Here is a 21,944-nt window from a genome sequence, read left to right on the forward strand (position 1 = left end):
CTGTATTGCGGCAGGGGTGAGTTTGGCCGACGTCGCGCTGTTCACAGACCGTGGCTTTCAGCTAGAAGCGCAAATGTTACTCTCCCAACTTGGCCTTCAGATACATCTAAAGTTCTGTGCGCTCTACATCGTATTTAACGTCTGCCATCGCTTTAAGATCACTGATCCTGACATTAAACGAGTTCAACCATTTGTTTTTAAGTTACAAGCTTGTAATTTCCGCCGTGGGTACGAGTCAGTACTCAGAGAGATTCGAAAAGAATTTCCTGTTCCCATTCACGCTCGCTGCGCTAAAGAGGAATATATATATACGATTACCTGCGCAAGATCCATCCCACAAGCTGGTCTCGGTTCGGTAACTTTAGTCATGATAAAGACGACATTGCTTATATTAAAAAGCATTGGAGCAAATCCCCTTCATATGGATCTCCAAAGCCATTGTGTGGCGTTCGCGGGAATTATCAAAAATCAGAGAGCTTATCTTTACATAACATAACAGTTGGGATACTAAAATAAGAGAAATAACACGCGCGATAGACGTACATGTATCTCTAGCTCAGCCACGTCCAGACGCGACAACTAACATTGTGGCTCTGCGTTGGGGTCTCCCTTTTGCTTGCCCTCACCTGCTTGTTCGGGCTTGCCGGTGCGATTCTACTGTCCAGTGCATGTGGAGCTTGGCGACGCGTTGACTATGGCTGAACCTCCTTTGGTTGTCCTTAACTGCTTGCCCGGACCGGCCGGTGCGGTCCAGTGCATGCGGAGCTTGGGGACGCGATGACTACGTAAAAAACGACTTTGCTTAGGTGATTACCCATTGGCTAAAACTAAACTTGAGGTGTTTACTGCAGCATTTGTTGATATTGAGTTTACTCCTGATAAATATCCTTCACTGAAAGCTTCCTTTTTGCTTACAATAATGTAGTGATTGGCGCACGCAAGTCAAATTATCAACCTTTGATCTAGCTCTATATTTTGTATGTGCTTTTGGTTTCAAAATTAGATCGTTGCAAGAAACGCTAATCCCAGTACACTGTCGATTAATTTTATTAATAAGTTAGGCTTGCTCCAAATGGCTATTTCAGCGATGTTTTATTCTGATTCTTTTTTTAGATTTTGATGTTTTATACCTAAATTTTAAGAGAAAAACTCAGATGCCTCGAATCGCTTCTTTTCAAATTGGCGGTAGACTTGTTTTTCACGAAATAGCTGTTATCGCTCAAAATAGAAAGATTATATGAATTAGCTATTTTTTTTTAGCGAAATCATGTTTATCAAGTTGAACGTGACCTTATCTTGTACTTCCTCCGGGACGAAATAAGTGCAACATTGTACTATCCAAACCTATAAGTGCCGCAGCAGCTTACCTTCCTTTAGCGCGTCGCGAATGACCGAACGAGACACACCCACCTCTTTTGCTTAACGGTCTTGGGTCATGTGGCGTCTGAAAAGGACGTCTGCTATCTACTCCAGCAGTGCGGAGCGGACCAAACACGGCTGATTGTGCTCTTGTCGACGCCAAAATGGTCAGATGCACGGGTCAAGCAACCCCAGTCAGGTTTCCCCCCGCACGCTGTGCATGAGGATGAAGAGAACGACATCCTGGCGTTCCCGGTTCGCTAGGTTTGGCCTCGAAGTGGCCCCAGTTGAGTCGGCTGCGTTGGTCATGCGGCTTAGAAATGGGCAGTGTCTGGTGTTAAACATGCTGAAAATTGTGAAATGGCAAGCTGCCTGCGGTACATTTCCGTCGATAACCCTGGCGTCTGAGCAGCGTTTTTCGCGCGCAAACCAGCGTTGAAAAGAGGAGATCACACTGCGACGATTCCGCCAATCAGCGCTTCTAAAGCGAGTCTGTAGGAAAAACCACGTTCTTGACTAGGAGACTGTTGCAATTATTACCAACGAGAGGAAGTAAGAACTGGCTGCGTTGCCTATCTCGTATTTAAATCGGCCGTGTTGTAGATATGAATCAACGACATTAGTAAATTCAAAGTAACGGCTCACCACCATCATAATTCTCAAGATAAGAGGACAGAAGTCACTTACATGGTAAGGATTTGCTCCGCTACGCTCCTGCGATAAAAAATTTCTCTCACCTGATGAGTGCAGTGCTCGGCTCACTGGATAGCTCGGCGCTGGTCCCGCCTCCGCAAATACCGCACGGGTTTGCTGCGGCTACGCGACCTCGCATCCGGTCGCCTCAGTTGGTCTTCTCCGTTTCGATTTGCGCTCAATTTCACCCCCTCCTTCACCAGCCGGAAACCACAGTCACTTTCTCGCACTTGCAAGACGAAGAGTCCTTACGTCCTGCAAGTGTGGAGCCGTGGCGACGTCCAGATAATTTGCTCGGGGTACTACTGTTCCAGTGTAGCCATTTCAGCTACACCCTCATTTCCGAGTCTGGTGCGAAAGCATACGCTTTTCCAGCCGTAAATATACACTTTTTGGTGAACGGTAGACATAATTTGACACGACCAAACACTTATGCCTCGAACTGACCGCTGGCATACACTTTTCTGACCACTAGCGAACACTTAGAGAAAAGACGTGGGATTTCACCTCTCTTACGTACAGCTGCTCTTTCCGCACGGAACCTGCACAAAACGGGCGAAACGCTCATAATTACCTGACTTTGTCAATTAATTGTGAACTGCCCGGTCATAACTACCGCTCCACAGTTCAGTGCAACCATTGAACATAATAATGCTAACCACCAAATCGATAGAAAAGGTATTAACTTTGCATGGAAAAATGTTTGGTGCTAAGCACAATTTTTATTTGTCTTAAAGAGCAGATTTATAGGGATATAAAAAACTTAAGCCCGCTTACGCTGAATTTGTCTCTACTACTCCGTATGGCGAATAATTCTGAACCTCAGCCTAAAGGGTCAGATACTCTCCTACCAGACCACCACCCAAACGTCTACACGATGCCCCCCAAACTCTTCTGGACCAAGCGTGCCGAGCTGCATGTCGAGTCCGACTTCGTCAAGTATCGATGGGATCATTTTTGCTGCTCGAGCCTTTTTTCAGTGAGAACAAAATGGTGCAGCATTTGCGCAGGCGACAACGAAATGGCCGAGCGCCGCCTGCAATGTAAGAGTCCGACTTGCGGAGGATCGGGGTTGCCGAAGAAATGTGCAGTGCAATGGAAAGTTCAACACTGCGAAGTCTCGTCGACGTGGGTCGTCCTCGAGAATACTTAATAGCATTCACGTGGCGATACGCCGTGTGCTGTAGGGCCACGCCCACGCGTTACTCCTGAAATGCGGGAGTACATCCAACGCATGGATGAGAGCACAGTACCACCACGCTTAATATGGAGTAATCTTCTGCGAGCACCGGAGATTCCTTCCCCAGCGCTAGGATTTCCATCGTGCGCCCAGGTCCAGCGAAACGTTCGTTACAATCGATGGCTGCACGGGTCAAAGAACTCAATACTTAAGACACGCGAGCTGGTCATTTCGAAAGCACTCAGAGCCGATATTGACCCAGAGTCGGCGTTCGTTTTTGGAAATCGATAGGACGAAGGGGGATTTCCGTTTGTGGGTAATGGCGAGGACGATGAACCTTTGATTTTGGGTATAACCAGTCTGAAACACATGCAAACTATTCTGGCGCTACCGCAGAAGGAGAACTTCTTGATTTTTTACCTCGATGCAACTTTCAAACTCAGTGAGCTGAGGTATCCAGTTATTACCTGTGGCTTTACTAACCGGCGAAGAATCTACCACCTAGCCAGTATGTTTATTGTGAGCCAGCGAACTGAGCGTGAGTACTATGAGGCTGTTGGTAGTTTCGTCAGGAGTTTTCGGGAGCGATTGGGTGTAGCACTGCGTATCGATGCTGTGATGGGAGCCGCGGAGAAGGCTCAAGTTAATGGACTAGTTGCTATCAGTGGGTTTGAGAACAACATTTACCTGATGTGCTTTTTCCACGTACTATACAACGTACGTAAGCGTATCCAGCACCTTGCCGCAGCCCTTCGAGCTGTTGTGTACCGCGGAGTTCTAAATATGCATTACACGCTTAGCAGGGACCATCTCTATCTGGAGTGGAATCGCATTTCTCAGGAATGGCTCCTGGACGGAAGACTAGAAACTTTCACGAACTATTTCTACAGTCAATGGAGCGCTAGTCGCTTCTGGCGGTGGCAGAATTTTCATTCGCCGGGGGCTTTTGCAACTACGAGCAATCCCTGTGAAGTTTTTAACGCAAGCATAAAGAGATACACACAACGCAAGGCGTGTGACACAAGGAGGTTGCTGATAAAACTTCTGACGATATCGGAAGACTACTCTGTATGCCTTCCCACGTCTGTAGTGGGCGATCGAATTACACCGCCCAAGGAGGCTACACGATTGGCAAAAGTATTGGTCTCAACGAGTCGAGTGGCTATCTACGCTACGCTCACGCCTTTGGTGGTACGCGTTTTATATGTTGGCGATGATCGAGAGATCCCTACAGAGGCGAATGACATCTCGCCGCTTTCAGACGACGTTCCTCTGAGCAGAGAGCGTCCCGGGTCGTTACTTTCCCCCGAGTGCCTTCAAGATGAGGAAAAACAAAAGGCGGCGAGACTTTACAGGTCTGCTGTTAAGTGGTCAGTGCGTCGGGCCCACCACGTTGGTATGCCCAGAGAGGGGTGGGTGGTGCGAACAGACTCCAACCAGTGCTTCTGCTACTACTATAAAACGTTTTTGTCTTGCGCGCACATTATTTGCGGTCGCGCTGCGTACGGTCTCAGCGTTCCTGGCGTCAACGGATACCAACTAAAATTTTAAGATCGACGGATTCGACGAAATGTACAAGGTCAGGGTAGGTCGGATTAAGAATTCGGTGCCAATGTACAGCGGGTATAGATGACATTGTTGGGAGGTTTACCCGCACTACCCTTAGCTATCCCGGATCATTTGAATTGCGGTCCGATACGCTATCCCTCGGGTCTTGTGCTAGATTCTTACGTTCCCAACCAGATTTGGAGTGGGAGTAAACCCCGAGACATGGGATACGCGCCTTCCGGGTAATTACCAGTACGATACGTGGAACATCACCCCTCAATACCCGACACCAACGGTGGCCCTGCCCTTGAGGCATACGCGTGGTAGACCTCCGCTAGCATCCCCCGCGCTAGATGTTCAATACGTACTACGCTGAGTTCAGCATACGAATAACATTTCCTTAGTTGAAATGACACACTGCTTTGAATTCTTTCGTGAAAAACTCTTGTACTAGCTGTAGTCTTACCTAAGCGTGGCATCACGCTCGATAAAAACAAACCTCTGTTACGAGTTGCTAGTCTACAAGTACATGTTGCCGTAAGGACAAGTAATTGTGAACTTCTAATGTTCACAATTAAGGTACATTGTTAAATAATTGTCAACATTAGAGCTCACAATTACGTGCCAGTGTCCCTTAATTGTGAACTCTCGGTCCACTATAAATTGACCAGATCGCATTATTGTGAGCCGCTGCCCATCTAGAACTTGACACATTATTTTAGCACTGTCATTTAGTTATGAGGAGCTTCATTGTGTGATAGTATTAGAAATTTAAAGTACTTAACCGAATAGGATCGGTCACTATAAAAAATCCTTCGGACCGGTTCACTTTAAAGAAACATTTAATTTCCTCACTTTCCCCCCCCCCTCGGCATCCCCTGAGCTAACGAAATGACCCAGAAGACGAGAGTTAGGGACCAGTGAGCGACCATTCAGTCCTGGAAGGGTCACCCCGAGTGGTCAACTGCGGATGCAGTGCGCCATCTCGGAATAGCCCGACCGCAGCTCCTTACTTGGAAGAGAAAATACTGGGACATGCTGGAGCCACCAGAGGAAGATGGCCAGTGCTATCGAGTGAAGGGAGCGGGGCGGCCGTACAAGTTGACAAGCTACGAGTTTCAGGCCTTGGAATACTACGACAGAAGTTTGCGGGAGGACGGAGTGGTGCACTACGCAGACTTCCTGCGATACCTAAGAACTATTCCTGAATTTGCCATAATACACAAGGAAACGCAGCGATCGCGAGGAAGACGCTTCATGAAACGATACGACCCCGGTAGCGAAGAGGCTGGGGCCGCAAGAGCTGCTGTGAATGCCGGTGATCCTAAGCTACACGTGGAAGCTGGTACAGTACAAGTGGAGATGCAAATGCAGACGGATCATACCCGTATCAGATGTCGCTCTCTGCGAACCAGGCGAAGGCCCTGACCCGGAATCAGTCGGAGATTCCGCTCCAATTCCATTCGATGCATCAGTTTTGGAATCAGACTTGAGCTCCCAGGACCAGTGGCTAGCGTTGAATCAGAGGTGGAATCAGAAAAGAGAAAAAAAGCCTCAAATTTGCCTTGAAAATCCAACTGGAGTTACCGACACCAAGGTCCTGCAACAGAGTGCCAGCTGCGGCCACGAAATAACCTACTTGCCCCTGTACGCATCTACCCCCACGCCGCAGGTAGGTCCACAGAGCTTGTCTCGATTCCACTCTTCGCTGATGATATCGCCAGCGTAAAGGAAGGAGCTCCGATTACTAGCTCCGTGGTGGACTATTGTATCTCTCGTTACACGAAACCCGAACCAGAGCTCATGTTACCTGCAATATCGGCTGTATTTTCCGCCATTAACTACGCCTACATCAAGCACTCGGGTCGGGAGTCCAGCGCCCCCGACACAATTGGTGATTTCGATTGGAGTGGATACAAATATGTATTACTGCCTGTGTGGTTTAACAACCACTGGAGCGTTGTAATTATCCAGAATGGCAGTGACGCAAAAAATATATATTATCACATCGACTCGCTTCACAATGGTCACGACAAGGAGTATATTTTCGCGTGTCTGGACTGGTGGTTTGCGGTTCTACACACGAGCCGTGGAAGATTCAAGGCAGCCAGGGGTTTTTCCTACACCTGCAAGCCCCGCCAGACTAATGCGGTAGATTGCGGCATATTTATGCTGCACTACCTTTACAAGGTCGCCCAGCATATCAAGCAGCACACGCCAAGTTCCATCCTGCTGCAGATTGAGACGCTCGTCAAGGGTGGCTTCTATGTCAGCAAGGCCAACCAAGCCAGGACGTCTCTGCTTTCTCATCTCACAAAGACTATGTAGAAGCTAGCTACTAGGACACAGTTTTACTGAATTAATTCATTAAAAATGACAATTTTTCTCTTCTCCGTTGATGTTCGGCTTGCGAAGGCTAGGTAGGTGTAACGGGGTACGTAGCACTAAGTGTACCCTGGTTACATGAAGTGTGACACTTCACACTTCAGGAGTATGACATGTCATACTCCGGGATATTTGGTACAAGGTACCAAGGTCATTCAAAACCAACCATTGGTTAAATGACATTGCATTTCTATAGGTAACTGATAGTTTGTATTAACCTCAAACTTAACCTACCTATAAATATACTCAGTTTACAATCTACCTTATTTAGGTCACTTCGCTCTCTTTAATTAAAGAGGGGACCTGTGAACTGCCGTTCACTGAGAGTTTGTATACTCTCGGAAGATAACTTCCTCTAGCGCAAGGTGCTGTGTGACCCCGTCACACTTGGTAGCACTTGTAGTCAATCCACGCCATCGCGGGTAGACTACCTGAACCTCCGAAGTTCGTTGCCATGGATAGGAACGACTTCTCCCATATGAACGACTCTCAGTTCGAGTCGGTTCGGAAGATGGCAGGCATCTTCGGGATGGAGGCCCTGCAGAGCCTGGTGGTATCAACACCGGCTGAGCAGCTCGAGCGCGTCAATGCATTCGACGCGTACGAGCAGGGCCTCATCGCGCATGTGCGGGAGAACCTGCAGGCTCCGGCGGCGGAAGCAAACCCGCCTCACCCGAAGCCAATACGGCTGAAGGTAAAGCCGTATGAAGGGAAGGAAGGCGAGAACCTTCACTTCTGGGTCCGAGAAGTAGAGCTCGCGATGGACGCGGCTCTGATCTCGACCGAGCAACTGCGTGTTGCTTTTGCACTCTCCAACCTTAGCGGTCGTGCTAAGAGTTGAGTGTACACTCGGGAAGCGACATCCCCTGGATGTTTCACATCCTGGGCTTAGCTGTGCGAACAGCTCCGAGCCGCGTTCCTCCCGGCGAACTACGAGTACCGCCAGCGTTCGCGCTTCCTCGCGTGTAAACAAGGAAGACGCGAACTGCACGAGTATGTGCAAGAGATACGGGAGCTCACGGCGTCCCTAGTGGGAAACCCACTCAATGAACACATCAAGATGACTGTGTTCATGGACGGCCTTCGAGTGGGCCCCGCACGCACTCAGCTGTTCCGGGTGCAGGCAAGCACCCTTGAAGAGGCGATTCAAGTGGCTCTTCAAGAAGAATACAGCCATCGCCAGGCGCGTACGCCGGCCTCAGCGTGGCCTGGGAGTTCCTTGTCGGCTCCCGGTCGAACAAGCCCCAACGGACCAGTTCCCATGGAACTCGGGTCCGCCGAACAGCGTGACATCCGCTGCTTCGGCTGTGGGAAGATGGGCCACTTCAAGCGCGACTGTCCCGCGGAAAGACTCCGCAGACGGTCCTTCCCCAAGCCCGTCCTCAAGGGTCGCTGGCAGAAGCCAGCATCCCGGGGACAGGGGAACGCAGGGAACCAGTAGGGGCGGGGCGCCCTACTGGGGAAGAACTAAGTCTTCGTGATGGGTGCGCGGGTGGCGCGTACCACGGGGACTTAGCCCCTGAGAGTCTTCGCACTCTCGAATCGGCGAAGAGCAGCGGCGGGTTGCTCGTAGTACACGGATGTGTACGGGGGTACGATCACCCCTTTAGAATCTTGATTGACTCTGGGGCGTCGAAGAATTTCGCACGCCGCCAGACGGTTGCTCGTAACAGCAACAAGTTGTCCGAAGCTTTGCGAGAAAGCAAGGGCAACGGGACGGTGTCAGTGCGACTGGCCGACGGGAAGGTCGTCACTGTCCCCAACGTCCAAGTGGATCTGGCTGTCAAGTTTGAAGACTTTGACAGCCTCGAACAGTTCACTGTTCTCGATATGGATCCATATGATATGATCCTGGGCATGCCCTGGCTTGAGAAGCACGAGCCCTGGATCGACTGGCGAGGCAAGGCAATCGGTGCCAGCCGCCCTGCGCAGTCCGACAGAGCATTGGTGAGTCATGTTCCCACCTCTGTCAGGACCCGGGGCGCCCGCGAGGGCTGCCAGGGTACCAAAGCATTCGGCAGATGCTTGGGAGTCGTCGACGTATATGACGACTCCGAGGATGTTTTGATGGTGGCCGCGCCCAGAAGAGGCGCCGGCCAAGTGGGTAACTTAGGTCCACAGGCGGGTAACTTAGTTCCGCAGACAGCTGCAGCTGTCATGAACACTGAGAACAGCGTGTTCAGAGTGGGTAACAGAGTTCCACTCACGGTCGCCCAGACCATAACTGAAGAGGAAGACGTCGGATACGCTTCCTGTGTGAGTAACACAGTGCCACACGCGGTCGCCCAGACCTTAACTGAAGAGGAAGGCGTTGAACACGCTTCCTGTGTGGGTAACACAGTGCCACACGCGGTCGCCCAGACCTTAACTGAAGAGGAAGGCGTTGAACACGCTTCCTGTGTGGGTACAACAGTACCACACGAGGCCACGAGTGCCTCGGATGTGGTAGCGACGACATCCCTAGACGTGGGCAGCAAAGCTCCCCGTCACAGAAGCCGTCGGCAAAGACGCCGCCGCCGCCTCAAGTCGGATCCGAACTTCGTTCCGATCGACGTCGCTTCAAGCGACTCGGAGTCCAGGGCCCGGGCTCCTCCGACAAGGCCGGTGGAAGAGTGTTATCACATCTTCGATAGCGAGACGGGTTTACCCGTCAAGGCATCTGGTGTCCACTTGGAACCGTTGCCAGAGGTTGCAGAGATACTGAACCTCGAGGAAATGACGGCTGAGTCTTTCCTGGCCAACCTCAAGGCTGGAGAGATCGCTGAGATGGTACTCATGAGACCTGAGACCACTCAGGAGGAGCTGAACTCCTCCTCTGTCTTGGACGAGAACGTCCTGGAGGACATGAACAAGCAGCGTCAGGCGCGCTTGGGTTCTGAGATTCTCAAGAACCCCAAGGATCCGGTGTATCCTTTGGTGACTGAGTATGCGGACGTGGTGAATAAACACCCACCGACCCAACTCCCACCGGATCGAGGCGTACGGCACGAGATTGATCTCGTGCTCGGCACAAAGTATTGTGTCACGAGGCAATGGCCTCTCCCGCGCGAACAGTGCGAGGTCATTGATGCCTTCTTCGCCGCGAAAGCGAAGGCAGGCATGGTGCGGGAGTCGAAATCCCCGCACTCGACGCCGACTTTCTGCGTTCGTAAGCCGAACGGAAAGTGGCGTCTGGTTCACGCTTATAACAAGCTGAACAACGCAACGGTGCCGGCCCAAACACCGATCCCACGAAAGGATGTGTTGTTGAACAACATGGCCGGGAGCGTACTGTACAGTGCGCTGGATTTGGTAGACGGATACTACCAAATCCTGATGCGAGAGAGTGACATCCCGCTCACCGCGGTAAGCACTCCAAGCGGCATGCTTTGGGAGTGGCTCGTCATGCCGCAGGGCTTGTCTAACGCCCCGGCGACGTTCAATCGCCTGGTGACGCAATTGTTCCGCCCTTTGCGTACCTTCGTACAGACGTACTTCGACGACATTTTCGTCCATAGCCGTGCCGAGGGAGGCAAGACGGCCATGGAGGTGCATCTAGGACACCTCCGTCGAGTGTTGGACGTGATGCGAGCGAACAAGCTCTACGCCAACATCGACAAGTGCGTTTTCGCGTCACCAGAGATCAAAGTTCTCGGTTGCTTCGTAAGCAACGTGGGCGTTCGGGCTGACCCAGACAAGGTCAAGGCCATAGCAGCATGGCCGACGCCCCGATCCCAGAAGGATCTTCGAAAGTGGTTGGGTTTGGCCAACTACCTTCACAAGTACAGCGCTGGGTACGCGGGCTTCGCTAAGCCCTTGTCGAGCCTCCTTCAGAAGGACGTCGACTGGCGCTGGGAGCAAGAGCACCAGGATGCTTTTGACAGCATCAAGGCCAGTCTCCAAGAGGCCCCTGTCCTGGCTCTGCCGGACGAGACGAAGCCGTTTAGCGTCGTCTGCGATGCCTCCGATTACGCCATCGGGTGTGCATTGCTGCAGGACGACACGGCTGGACAGGAACGAGTCATCTCATTCCAGTCCAGGCAGCTCAAAGCCGCCGAGCGGAACTACCCTGTCCATGACAAGGAGCTCCTGGCAATGAAATATGCCCTTGTGAAGTTCCGTGTTCACCTTCTGGGCTCTACGCCCTTTGTGATCTACACAGACCACGCGTCCTTGAGGACGGCGACTAACTCGCCTCACCTCTCCCAACGGATGGCGAGGTGGCTGTCCTTCTTCGCGGAATATAACTTCCGCGTCGAGTACAAGCCGGGCAAGCTCAACGTGCTTGCGGACGCCCTCTCTAGGCGTCCCGACTATGAGTTGGCCCACATCACGCGGGTGACAACGGATCTATATGATCGGATACGCATGGCGTATCGGGACGATGAGGCTGTCGCGCCTATCGTCAAGTTCCTTAAGGCCGGAACGAGCGCGAAGTCCGACTGGCTCTCGTCGCGACAGCGCTCACGGCTCCACCGATATGAGTTGAAGGAGGGCCTCCTCTATTATCGGGTGGAGCCCACTGATCTTCCACGGGTGGTCGTACCCAACGACGAGGATCTGAAGTTCGACATCCTCGCGGAGGCGCATGACGCGCCCTCCAGCGGCCACTTGGGCCGCGAGAAGACCTTTCTGTCGGTCTCTCAGTCCTTTTGGTGGACCCACATGTACAAGTGGGTCGCCCGGTACGTCAAGACATGTGAAACATGTCAGCGGGTTAGACCCGCAGGGCACTCTTCGGCTCCACTACAGAGCCTGCCCGTACCAGCTGATTGTTGGAAGTCGATGAGTCTTGACTTCATCTTTGGGCTTCCCGCCGACGGACACGGCAACACCGGAATTTTGGTGTTCGTGTGTCGGCTGAGCAAAGATGGTACATCTTGCTCCAGTTCCCGTCACTGTGACGGGCGAACAAACCGCAAGGTTGTTCGTCGATGGCGTGTTCCGCTATCACGGTCTCCCGGAGACGATTGTCTCGGACCGAGACCCGCGGTTCACTGCTGCGTTTTGGAAAACGCTGTTCCCTTAACTGGGAACTCGTCTGCAGATGTCCACTGCGGATCATCCGCAGACAGACGGCCAAACAGAGCGCGTCAATCGAGTGCTCGAGGACACTCTGCGCAGTGTGTGCGCGGCAGCGCCACATACGTGGTCGACGCAGCTTCCAGTTGTTGAGTTTGCGCTCAACAACGCGGTGCACGCGTCCACGGGGTTCACGCCGTTCTACTTGAACGGCTTCCGCCACCCCAGAGTGCCTCTCACTCTTCGAGGAAACACTGACTCCTCTATTCTAAGTGGGGGAGAGGCTCGGAAAGCCCTTTCCTCCCAGGTCTCGGATGTGAGGCCAGTTTCGCTGCGGAAACAGGTGGAATCCTTTATGGATACCAAGCTGAACATTGTCAGCAGGGTCCGCGATGCCATGGCAGCGGCCCAAGATAAACAAAAGGAGTACTCGGACAAACAAGGAAGAGGAAACTTAAGTATATTTGAGATTGGTGACTTAGTGTTACTAGACACGAGGAACCTACCTCTAGACACTGTTAGCTCTGTCGGCAGCAACAAGCTGAAGCACCGCTTCATCGGACCTTTTGCAGTCCTGGCCAGACATGGTGCGTCGTACACCATCGACCTTCCAAAGTCAATGACGACGCACCCGACGTTCTATGTCGGACGTCTTAAGCGGTACTTTGACCCGCAGGGGGTTGCTGACTCGCAGACCCCCCTTGACCCAGCTCCTCGAAGCGAGGGCCGGTCACAGTCGTCGACGAGGGCGTCGGAGCAGGCACCCAAGCCTCGGTCGGGACGGCAAGGCTGCGGTCAAGACCGTACGCCGGAGGGGCTCCATACGAACGGACCCCGGCGCCATACGCCGAGTACGCTGAGTACGCCGGGTACGCACCATACGCGTACGTCTGGGAGTGTGCCGCAGGCGGCTCCGGACGTGGCAACAAAGCCTCGATCCGTCGGATCATGCGAAAGGCCTCGTCCAGATCGGACGAAGAGGCCCGGCGGTCCACCCGCAGGTGCAGGCTCGCGACCTCTCGCTCCACCAGGTCCAGGCGACCCGCAAGACGAGCGAGCTCGCCCTGATTCCCGGCCTGGGCGGCAGCATTACCGCCAGTCCCAAGGCCAAGTGCAATCTCAAGCACGAGGAGACGTTGACGGAGGCGGTCAACCTCAGGGTCCCGTGTCGGACCCGCAGTCGGAGCACTCGAACGAGAGTGGCTCTCGGGAGGCGCCGAGTACTCGTACTCGTACGAGGGCACCTCCGCCCCTGCTTGACCGGAATGGAGAAGTCCACTTCCACGTGGAGCGGATCCTCCAGGAGCAACGGTGTCGCGGGAAGCGACAGCTCCTCGTGAAGTGGAGGGGTTATGCCCACTCCGAGAACTCGTGGGAGCCGATTGAACGGCTCCTGATTGACTGCCCGAAGGCTGTCGCAATCTGGGAACAGAAGCGGCGGCAGCTTCATAAGTAGTCCGGGGCTTCTTGCCCGAACGGGGTACGGATGATGAATACATACCGTACCCGCGCTCATCGTGAGCGCTAGAAGCCGCGCGCTTCAGGATGTCCCTTGGCAGCATACGCTTGCTGATCAAGTGGGCAAACCTCACACGAAGATCACGCTGGTCCAGGATGTGGGACAGCTGCTGATCTTCATGGAGTTCCCATAACTCCGTGGGCGAGTACTTGAGAGTCTCCACCCACGCCCAGAACATGTCCTCACAAGAACTCCATGTGGGACAGTTCTCGGGCATAACCCAGGGGTATCCCCAAACAGGATAGAGACCACCCCGGGTCTCGGGCTTCTTACGACAAGTCGTGAAGTCCTTAAGGGGAATGCGGTGTGGCGCGAGAAGCACACACCGAGCAGCCTCCACGTTGTCGACGAACAACTGTTCTTTCTGAACAAGGGCTCGCTCATAGATGCCCCTAGAAGTGTGGCCGCCCACAAGGCCACGAGGAGCGACGAGAAGCTCTAAGAAGAGGTCAGCCCCAGAGCTCTCCTCGGGAGGCCAATACCCTCTTGAGTTGATGGCAGCTCCCTGGCTGACGGGTGCCGCCACCGAACCCCCACGCACACGCTGGGCAGCTTGGAAATCCTCCTGCTGCTGGTCGAGGTCATTCGAGACCTCCCGGGGCTCAACAATGGCACCCTCCTCTTCCTCTTCTTCCTCCTTCTCCTCCTCTTCATCCGAGGAGCCGAAGAGACTCTGATAGGAGCGTCGTGTGGTGTAGGGATTTCCAGATTCGACCATACGCCGACCTACTTTAGGTCAAGAATCGGCTCGGTCTGATAACCCAGAGCTTAGGAGCCAAGGATCACGGTAAGTACTCGGCGATCTGTCCGGATATGCTATCCGGATAGCCGCTGAGCTCAACGGCCGCCGGAACTCAGCTGAAGAGTCGGTAGAGATCCGAAACGACTACATTTCACTAGATATTTGTATGAGAAGCATAGGATTAAATAGGAGGAGCCGAAAAGGCTCCCAGAAGATAACAGAGCAGAATTTTCCTAGTCCAAGACACGTGTACACTTTTCCGGTAAGTCCCTGCATAGGGCTGGATTATGCCTGCCGTCAATACTCGAGAGGCATAGCTTGTAGAGTATTGACTGGTAGCGCCAAGAGATTAGGTCGGTCCGGGTAGGACAAAGTCTCGCTACGTGCGAAAGAAAGTCCCGCATACTCAGCGGGCCGGTACGTCGGATAGCCCGGGTGCCGTAACACTTCTAGCTGAGCAGCCTCTGCGCTCGGTGACCTGTAAAAGCGCTCGCGCGCCGTCGTCCATCCTTTGGTGGAGGGCACAGGGTTGTGAACGAGCTCAGCCGAACCAAACTCGGCGGAGTCTCGGAAGTGATTTGACTTGGTTAGTCGGAACCGAGTGGAAGCGAGCCACTCGTCTGTCCCGGAAGGGCCGGGCCGCGAGGGGACCACCCTCTGCGCAGGCCATACAAACCGCCGACCTAACTCGGCGATTCGTTGTGGTTTGTGTAAGGAATCCACATCTGACGATATTTGTGTGTTCTACTACACCACAGTCGAGTCTCCTTCTCCTCGCGGAGTGGAGACTTAGAGGCGGTACGCTTCTTTGAGGGCTTGGCGCCTTCGGCTTTAGAGGCCTTAGCGCGCGCAAGACCCTCGGCAAGCGAGAGACGTTTGCGAGGACTCCCTTCCTCATCGCCACCGGCTTTGGGAGTGCCCTTAGCCTTAACGGCCGGACTCTCAGAGCGCACAGAGGTCCTGGGACTGTGATCACCGTGATCACTAGCGGACGACTGCACGCTGTCTTCTTTGTGCTCACTGGGCACTGGGCTGTGCCCTCCCACAGAGCCCGCAGGAGCATCATGAGTGCTCTCGGACTCGGCATCGTCCTCACTGCCCGAGTTGAACTCACGTTCTACGAACCGAGGGTTCGGACGATTGTCTGAAGACGAGGGCGACGGACTGCGGCGCCTGCTTGCGCGCTTGTCCGCAGCCGCGTCACCCGAGGATCCGATCGCCTCGGAGGCCACCTGAGTAGCCTCCTTAAGTGCAGAGCCTTTGCCGTGAGGCTTAGTGCTCTTGGCCTGCGCCTTACCGGCTGCAGCCTTGGAGCGTGTCTTAGCACCGCTCTTAGCAGTGCCACGAGGCATGTTAACGGTCGAAGTGGAGACCTTGACGAAGAGCGCACAGGTTGCTGCTCGAGGCTCTAACTGTAAAGTGAGCCTCCGCCGCGCTCGCGCGGCCGAGTCGATGGTTTTCGACTTTGAGAATGAGAGTTTGTGACGAACATCTCTTCATTCTGATTGGTCGGTAAACCGAACCTAAGTGGGGGAGGATGTAACGGGGTACGTAGCACTAAGTGTACCCTGGTTACATGAAGTGTGACACTTCACACTTCAGGAGTATGACATGTCATACTCCGGAATATTTGGTACAAGGTACCAAGGTCATTCAAAACCAACCATTGGTTAAATGACATTACATTTCTATAGGTAACTGATAGTTTGTATTAACCACAAACTTAACCTACCTATAAATATACTCAGTTTACAATCTACCTTATTTAGGTCACTTCGCTCTCTTTAATTAAAGAGGGGACCTGTGAACTGCCGTTCACTGAGAGTTTGTATACTCTCGGAAAAAACTTCCTCTAGCGCAAGGTGCTGTGTGACCCCGTCACAGTAGGCCTCTATGCCATGGAGTCCATGGACCATGGACCCGCGCTTAACTCGAGCAAATGAAGACACGCTGCGCACAGGAAACAAAAGCCATGATTTGCTATGCAGCAGCGTGCTCGGCGTCGTGCAAACGCGCACTGGCCCTTCTACGTGTGAAAGTGTATACTGGCGGCTATTTTGTGGTGTCTACTGAGGCCGAATCTCATTCTATTGTGGGCTTTCACACCTCATCCCCCCGTCTGGCCGAGTACACCAAGGAGATTCTACAGGGCGCCAGCTATAAATCCAGCAATAAACACATTGTTGCTCACCTACGCGAAGAATTGCGAAGAATTCCAAGCTACATCTATCCACGAGGACGACAACCTCTTTCTTGCAACCACAAAACATTCTATTATTACGAATTTCGTTTTAAATAGCATATTTAACTTAACTTTTCAACCCATCTATGCTTTTTAACTGTCGCACAACATTTTCACGAATAACGCGTTGGCGGTATGTCTCCATCACCTTCTTTCGCTGCTATTGAAGCCTCTCGGGCGTCTTCATCCACGCCACCACCTTCTCCACCTGCTGTGTCTTCGCCCACGCTACTCGTTCATTCGACTCCACCACCTTCACCACCTTCAGAAGACGCAGTAGACGCTTCCGACGTCACTGACTTGTCCCCTTCGTCCGATAGTGGCGACGATTCCGACTACTCTCCGCATTCTAGCGACAAGAAGAAGAAACTCAGGACAATAAAGAAATCCACAGCCAAGAGACGACGCTTAGTACGTGGAGACGACCGCAACAACTGCGAAAAATTCAGCACAACGCTGGAATCAGGTGTAGACTCAGATGAGCAAACCACCGTCTCCACGCCTTCCAAGCAGAGATCAAAGCAAGAGAGGAAGGCCGCAGCTGCCACATGGGCAGACGACGGCAGTTTGGATCTCTACAGACGTCGACTGCACGAGCTACGTCGAGAAATTAGAGATTCCGTGGCGGAAAATAGGAAAACATTTTACAGTAATCCACGACCTGAAGACTTTGTCGAAGAAGAAGAGACGAAAACTGGAAAACACGATGGAGAAGACGAGAAAGTTGAGACAGGACCCAAGTTTTATTATCCGTGGGACGTCACGGAGACGGCGTCGGGCCTCTTAGTGTCGAGCTTCGTACTAACTCAGCTGTTGCCGCATCAACGAGAGTGTCTCGAGTGGCTACACAAGCTGCACGAACGTGGAGTTGGAGGCATCTTAGGAGACGATATGGGGCTAGGGAAAACAGTGCAACTGGCGTCATTTTTGGGCTCTCTACATGCAGCGAGAAGGCTGCGGACGGTGCTGTTATTATGTCCAGCGTCAGTATTGCTACAGTGGGTTCGAGAGCTACACAAATGGGCGCCATGGATGCGTGTGGTGCTGCTACATGCGTCTGGAACAGGAGTTAGTGCGTCGTCCTCGAGTGAGTGCTATGAACAGCTGATCGAGGACGTATTTCGCTTTGACGACGACGAAGAGGAGGATGTGGGCGATCCTGGATTACGGCAAGACTCACCCACAGGCGGAGGCGTTGTGATCAGCACGTACGAGAACGTCCGACAGTATCAGAGTTTGTTCTTAACGCGAGAGTGGGACTACGTGGTGCTGGACGAAGGACATCGCATCCGCAATCCTGACGCGGAGACGACGTTGGTCTGCAAGCAATTGCGCACTGTGCATCGCATTATCCTGTCGGGTACACCCATCCAGAACAGGCTCCGTGAGCTGTGGTCTTTGTTCGACTTTGTGTATCCAGGACGTCTAGGTACACTGCCAACTTTTGACGACGAGTTTGTACTGCCCATTCGAGCTGGAGGATACGCCACTGCCACGAAGATGCAAGTGCTGATGGCCTACAAGTGTGCGCTGGCGCTGAAAGATTTAATCCAGCCGTTTCTACTGCGACGTACCAAGCAAGAAGTGATGGCCACGGATGCGAACAGCAGTATGTTGCCTGGAAAGCAGGAGCAGATCCTTTTCTGTCGACTGACGCAGCGTCAACGTGCGTTGTACAAGCGGTTCTTAGCCTCGCCCGAAGTGGCGTCTGTACTGCGTCGAGACCTCCGTCCGTTCCGAGCCATCTCTGTGTTGCGACATATCTGCAACCATCCAGATCTGCTGGCTACGTTTGGGGACGGGGGATTGGCAGACAAGAAGAGACAAAGCTACTTCAAGGAGGAGGAGGAGGAGGAGGAGGGAGAAGAAGGCTTTACAAACGTTGCTGGTCTGCTCGATGAAGACAAAGAAGAAGGAGAAAGCGATGAACCATTCGGCGCTGCGTCAGCTAGTGGGAAGATGATTGTGTTGCAGAAGGTATTGACCCTCTGGAAGGAACAGAAGCATCGAGTGCTCGTCTTCACGCAGACTCGCAGTATGTTGGATATCCTAGAGAGCTTCATGTCCAGACTGGGCCACGCGTGCACTCGTCTCGATGGCACAACGGGAGTGGCAGAGCGACAGCAGCGACTCGACGCGTTCAATGCGCCCGACAGTAACCTCTTCGCCTTCCTCCTGACAACACGCGCTGGCGGGATCGGCGTCAACTTGGTGGGTGCCGATCGTGTTGTAGTGTTTGATCCGGACTGGAATCCCTCCACAGACGTACAAGCTCGAGAGCGGGCGTGGCGTATTGGCCAGCAGAAACCAGTCACGGTGTATCGCCTTGTGACTGCCGGAACGATCGAGGAGAAGATCTACCACCGGCAGATTTTCAAGCAGTATCTCACGAGTAAAGTTCTGCACGATGCCAAGCGCAAACGCTGTTTTAACAAGCATTCGTTGCGAGATCTGTTCGTGTTAGCTGACGAGAAAGAAGGGGAAGACGGCGTTGCAGAGACGACGGAGTTGTTTGTAGCTGGGAATGTCGATAGACCCGCGGGCTTGGAAGACGGCGAGGAAGGCGACGCAGGAGAAGACAGTAGAAATGACGCGGATGGAGACAATGACGCAGTGTTGAAGCAGCTGTTCGACGGTGGCGATGTGCGAGGTGTTTTTGACCATTCAGCTGTGGAATCTGATGGCGTTCAGAATCAAGAAGCAGAGCTAGTGGAGATGGAGGCAACCAAGATTGCGAAGGGAGCGCTGAGTGCACTACGAGCCTCTGGAGCTCTTGTGAGGCAGCAACGCGAAACTATCTACACTCCAACATGGACAGGGCGCTCTGGTGCTGCTGGAGATCCGTCTCAACGTCGACCGCAGCCTGCAGCGCGGGGCAGAGGTCGAGGAAGAGCAAGAAGTGGAGTCTCGTCACGCGACATGCTGGCAAGGATCAAGCAGAGACGAGATGGAGTCGCACAGCAGACGACTCGACGTCAGCCTCGAGCTGGAGCTTCATCTTCGGGGCCATCTCAGTCACCAGTGCCTGCTACGTTAAGTGCAAGTGAGATGACGAAGCGTTTGCACGCGGTTCTTGTGGCGAATCCGGCGGGCGTCACGACTGAGCGGCTTCTGGAGAGTTTTGCCAGCGTCATTGCTCCCAAGGACAAGCTCGTGTTTCGACATGTACTGCGTGATATGGCTGTGTGCCGAGGACGCCGATGGACACTGAAGGCGTCTTACTCGGTTTCGGAGGCTTCTTCTGCTTTTACAAACTCTACTGCAGCCACTGTGCGTCGTCGAGGGATTTGGTAAGCTTAAATGTTAAGGTTAAATTCGTTCTCTTAAACCTCAGTACCACATCAACTGTATTAATAGTGCCTAGGTACGCTGAAAGATTTTCTCAAACTGGGAAAGCTCGAAAGTGGCGCTTGGTATTCTGGGCCTCAAAATGTACCCATAATCATCTCGAATGATCGACCTGCACGCGGAAGAAATTCTAAGAATTAAGCTTGCAGCCAATAAGCAGCAGAGCTTTTTCCAACGCGTCAATAGCACTCATCGGCCTTCTTTTGAACACGAATTTCATACCTGGTATAATATGTGATCGATGGCGTTGCGAAAAGTGCTTACATTTTTTATACATCTATTGGTGAGTCCAACCATTGAGGTCAAATATCTGAGGGTTAAAAATCATACGATAGATAATGTCGGCGATATGCAGTTATCCAGTGGCTTCGAAAGGAAGGACCGCGACGGACGATGCAGCGACCCATGACCCTGTTAATGTTAGCACTGCGAAATGTGCAATAACACTAAAAACATTTTTTAAAAATTAAAAAGTATGTATTTTCTGTACAGTTGATACCCTAATAAGTCGTGCGACCTAAATACCAGCCGCGTTCTTAAACCTAAGTTTGGGAAGAGGGAACATTGTTGCTATTTTTTCTAAAATGGCATAAAACTGAGCAAGTTATCACCATCTCTTCTCAGACTCACATTGCAGATTCGGGTGGATTAGAAAAATATGTCGACTTGCTGTAGACTTATACTATGTCGGGTGCATTATTCTTGTTCTAATGGGTCTTCCTTAGGATTGCCTGGCAGTGCGTGCGGCTTGCTGCTTGGCGAGAAGTGCATCGCAATGTCGCGAAAATGACCGAAGCCTGCCAGAATAATTATACATATTGAGCTAAAATGACACATTAGACAGGAGTCGTACCAGAGCGGGTAGTAAGCTTGCAGCTCCGTAAAAGTGAGCGATCTTGCGGATAAATGCCATATAGCTACACCCAAATATTCATGAGATGAATTAAACCACTCAGCAGCAACACACGTCGCACCAGTTGTTCACGACCAGCCCACATGCGCTAGCGTTGGGTGCAGGAGCTGTAGCGGGACTATTAAATAACACGACATATACACCGCAGAGTGACGTCAATATAAATGTGTAAGGTACTAAAGTGCAACATTCATATACCATAACATGCGACTGCAGCAACAGAGACCGATACCCAAGCGGAAGCTCGAGTAAATCACAGCTGCAGCAACCATTGGGGTTATCACTACAGAGACGACGATGATCTGTTGCTTGAAACATACTTTAGCAAGTGGCAATAAAGTCACACACATGTGCTGATTAGCCACGAACTTGATTGCGGGTGTGAAGCTTGAAAACCGGCAAAAACTGGGAAGCCACCATGACAAGTAGAAGCAACTGCGGCACAATAAGCAGCAGAATTCGTACAACATCGGTGCTTCGGGTCGTCTCAGCAATAAATTCCCATCCGCAAGCCACGACGGCCATCTAAAATATCCAGTGCGTCGTGAGTGCCAAATTCAGTACTAGTACGCAAACGACTTGTGTAGTTACTGCCACTGTCCGCGAAGGTACTAGGAGCTGCTCGTTGTATTGGGTTGCCGCGCTACCGAGGTCGACCGAGGTCAAGCGCAATAGAGTCAACATGCTCTTCGCTCCAAAGCCTAGTAAAAAGTGTTTTCTTATTTGGTCTCTGTTCTTTTTTTTAATGTAGCAAGTTAAAAATGTGAGCGTACAATTTGGACTTTCGGGAAAAAAGTAAAAAAGAAAGAGTTTCCCATTTAAAATACTCATTTATTTTTAAAATCTCGAACTGTATACTTCGAACGAGGCGATTGCAGGGCATTCTTTTTAGCCAATCCAGACGAGCTAAAACAGGTTAGAAAACGAGTTATTAATCAAAACGTCTAAGTTAGAGTATGAAGTTTAATAAATTAGACTACTTTTGCCTGTATTTTAAGAGTTGAAAGCACCGTA

The 21,944-nt window shown here is 52.1% G+C and overlaps 1 protein-coding gene across 1 annotated transcript; it reads left to right on the plus strand.

Annotated features, from left to right (window-relative positions):
* Positions 1 to 16,804: 16,804 nt before the first annotated feature.
* Positions 16,805 to 19,963, plus strand: PITG_05259 (DNA excision repair protein ERCC-6; the record flags this gene model as incomplete). Its single annotated transcript, XM_002998887.1, has 1 exon — positions 16,805 to 19,963. The coding sequence occupies one exon, from the start codon at positions 16,805 to 16,807 to the stop codon at positions 19,961 to 19,963; it is 3,159 nt and encodes a 1,052-aa protein (XP_002998933.1).
* Between the last annotated feature and the right edge of the window lie 1,981 nt (positions 19,964 to 21,944).

The sequence above is a fragment of the Phytophthora infestans genome, genomic scaffold (assembly GCF_000142945.1).
Source record: "Phytophthora infestans T30-4 supercont1.7 genomic scaffold, whole genome shotgun sequence".
Classification (NCBI taxonomy): Eukaryota; Oomycota; class Peronosporomycetes; order Peronosporales; family Peronosporaceae; genus Phytophthora; species Phytophthora infestans.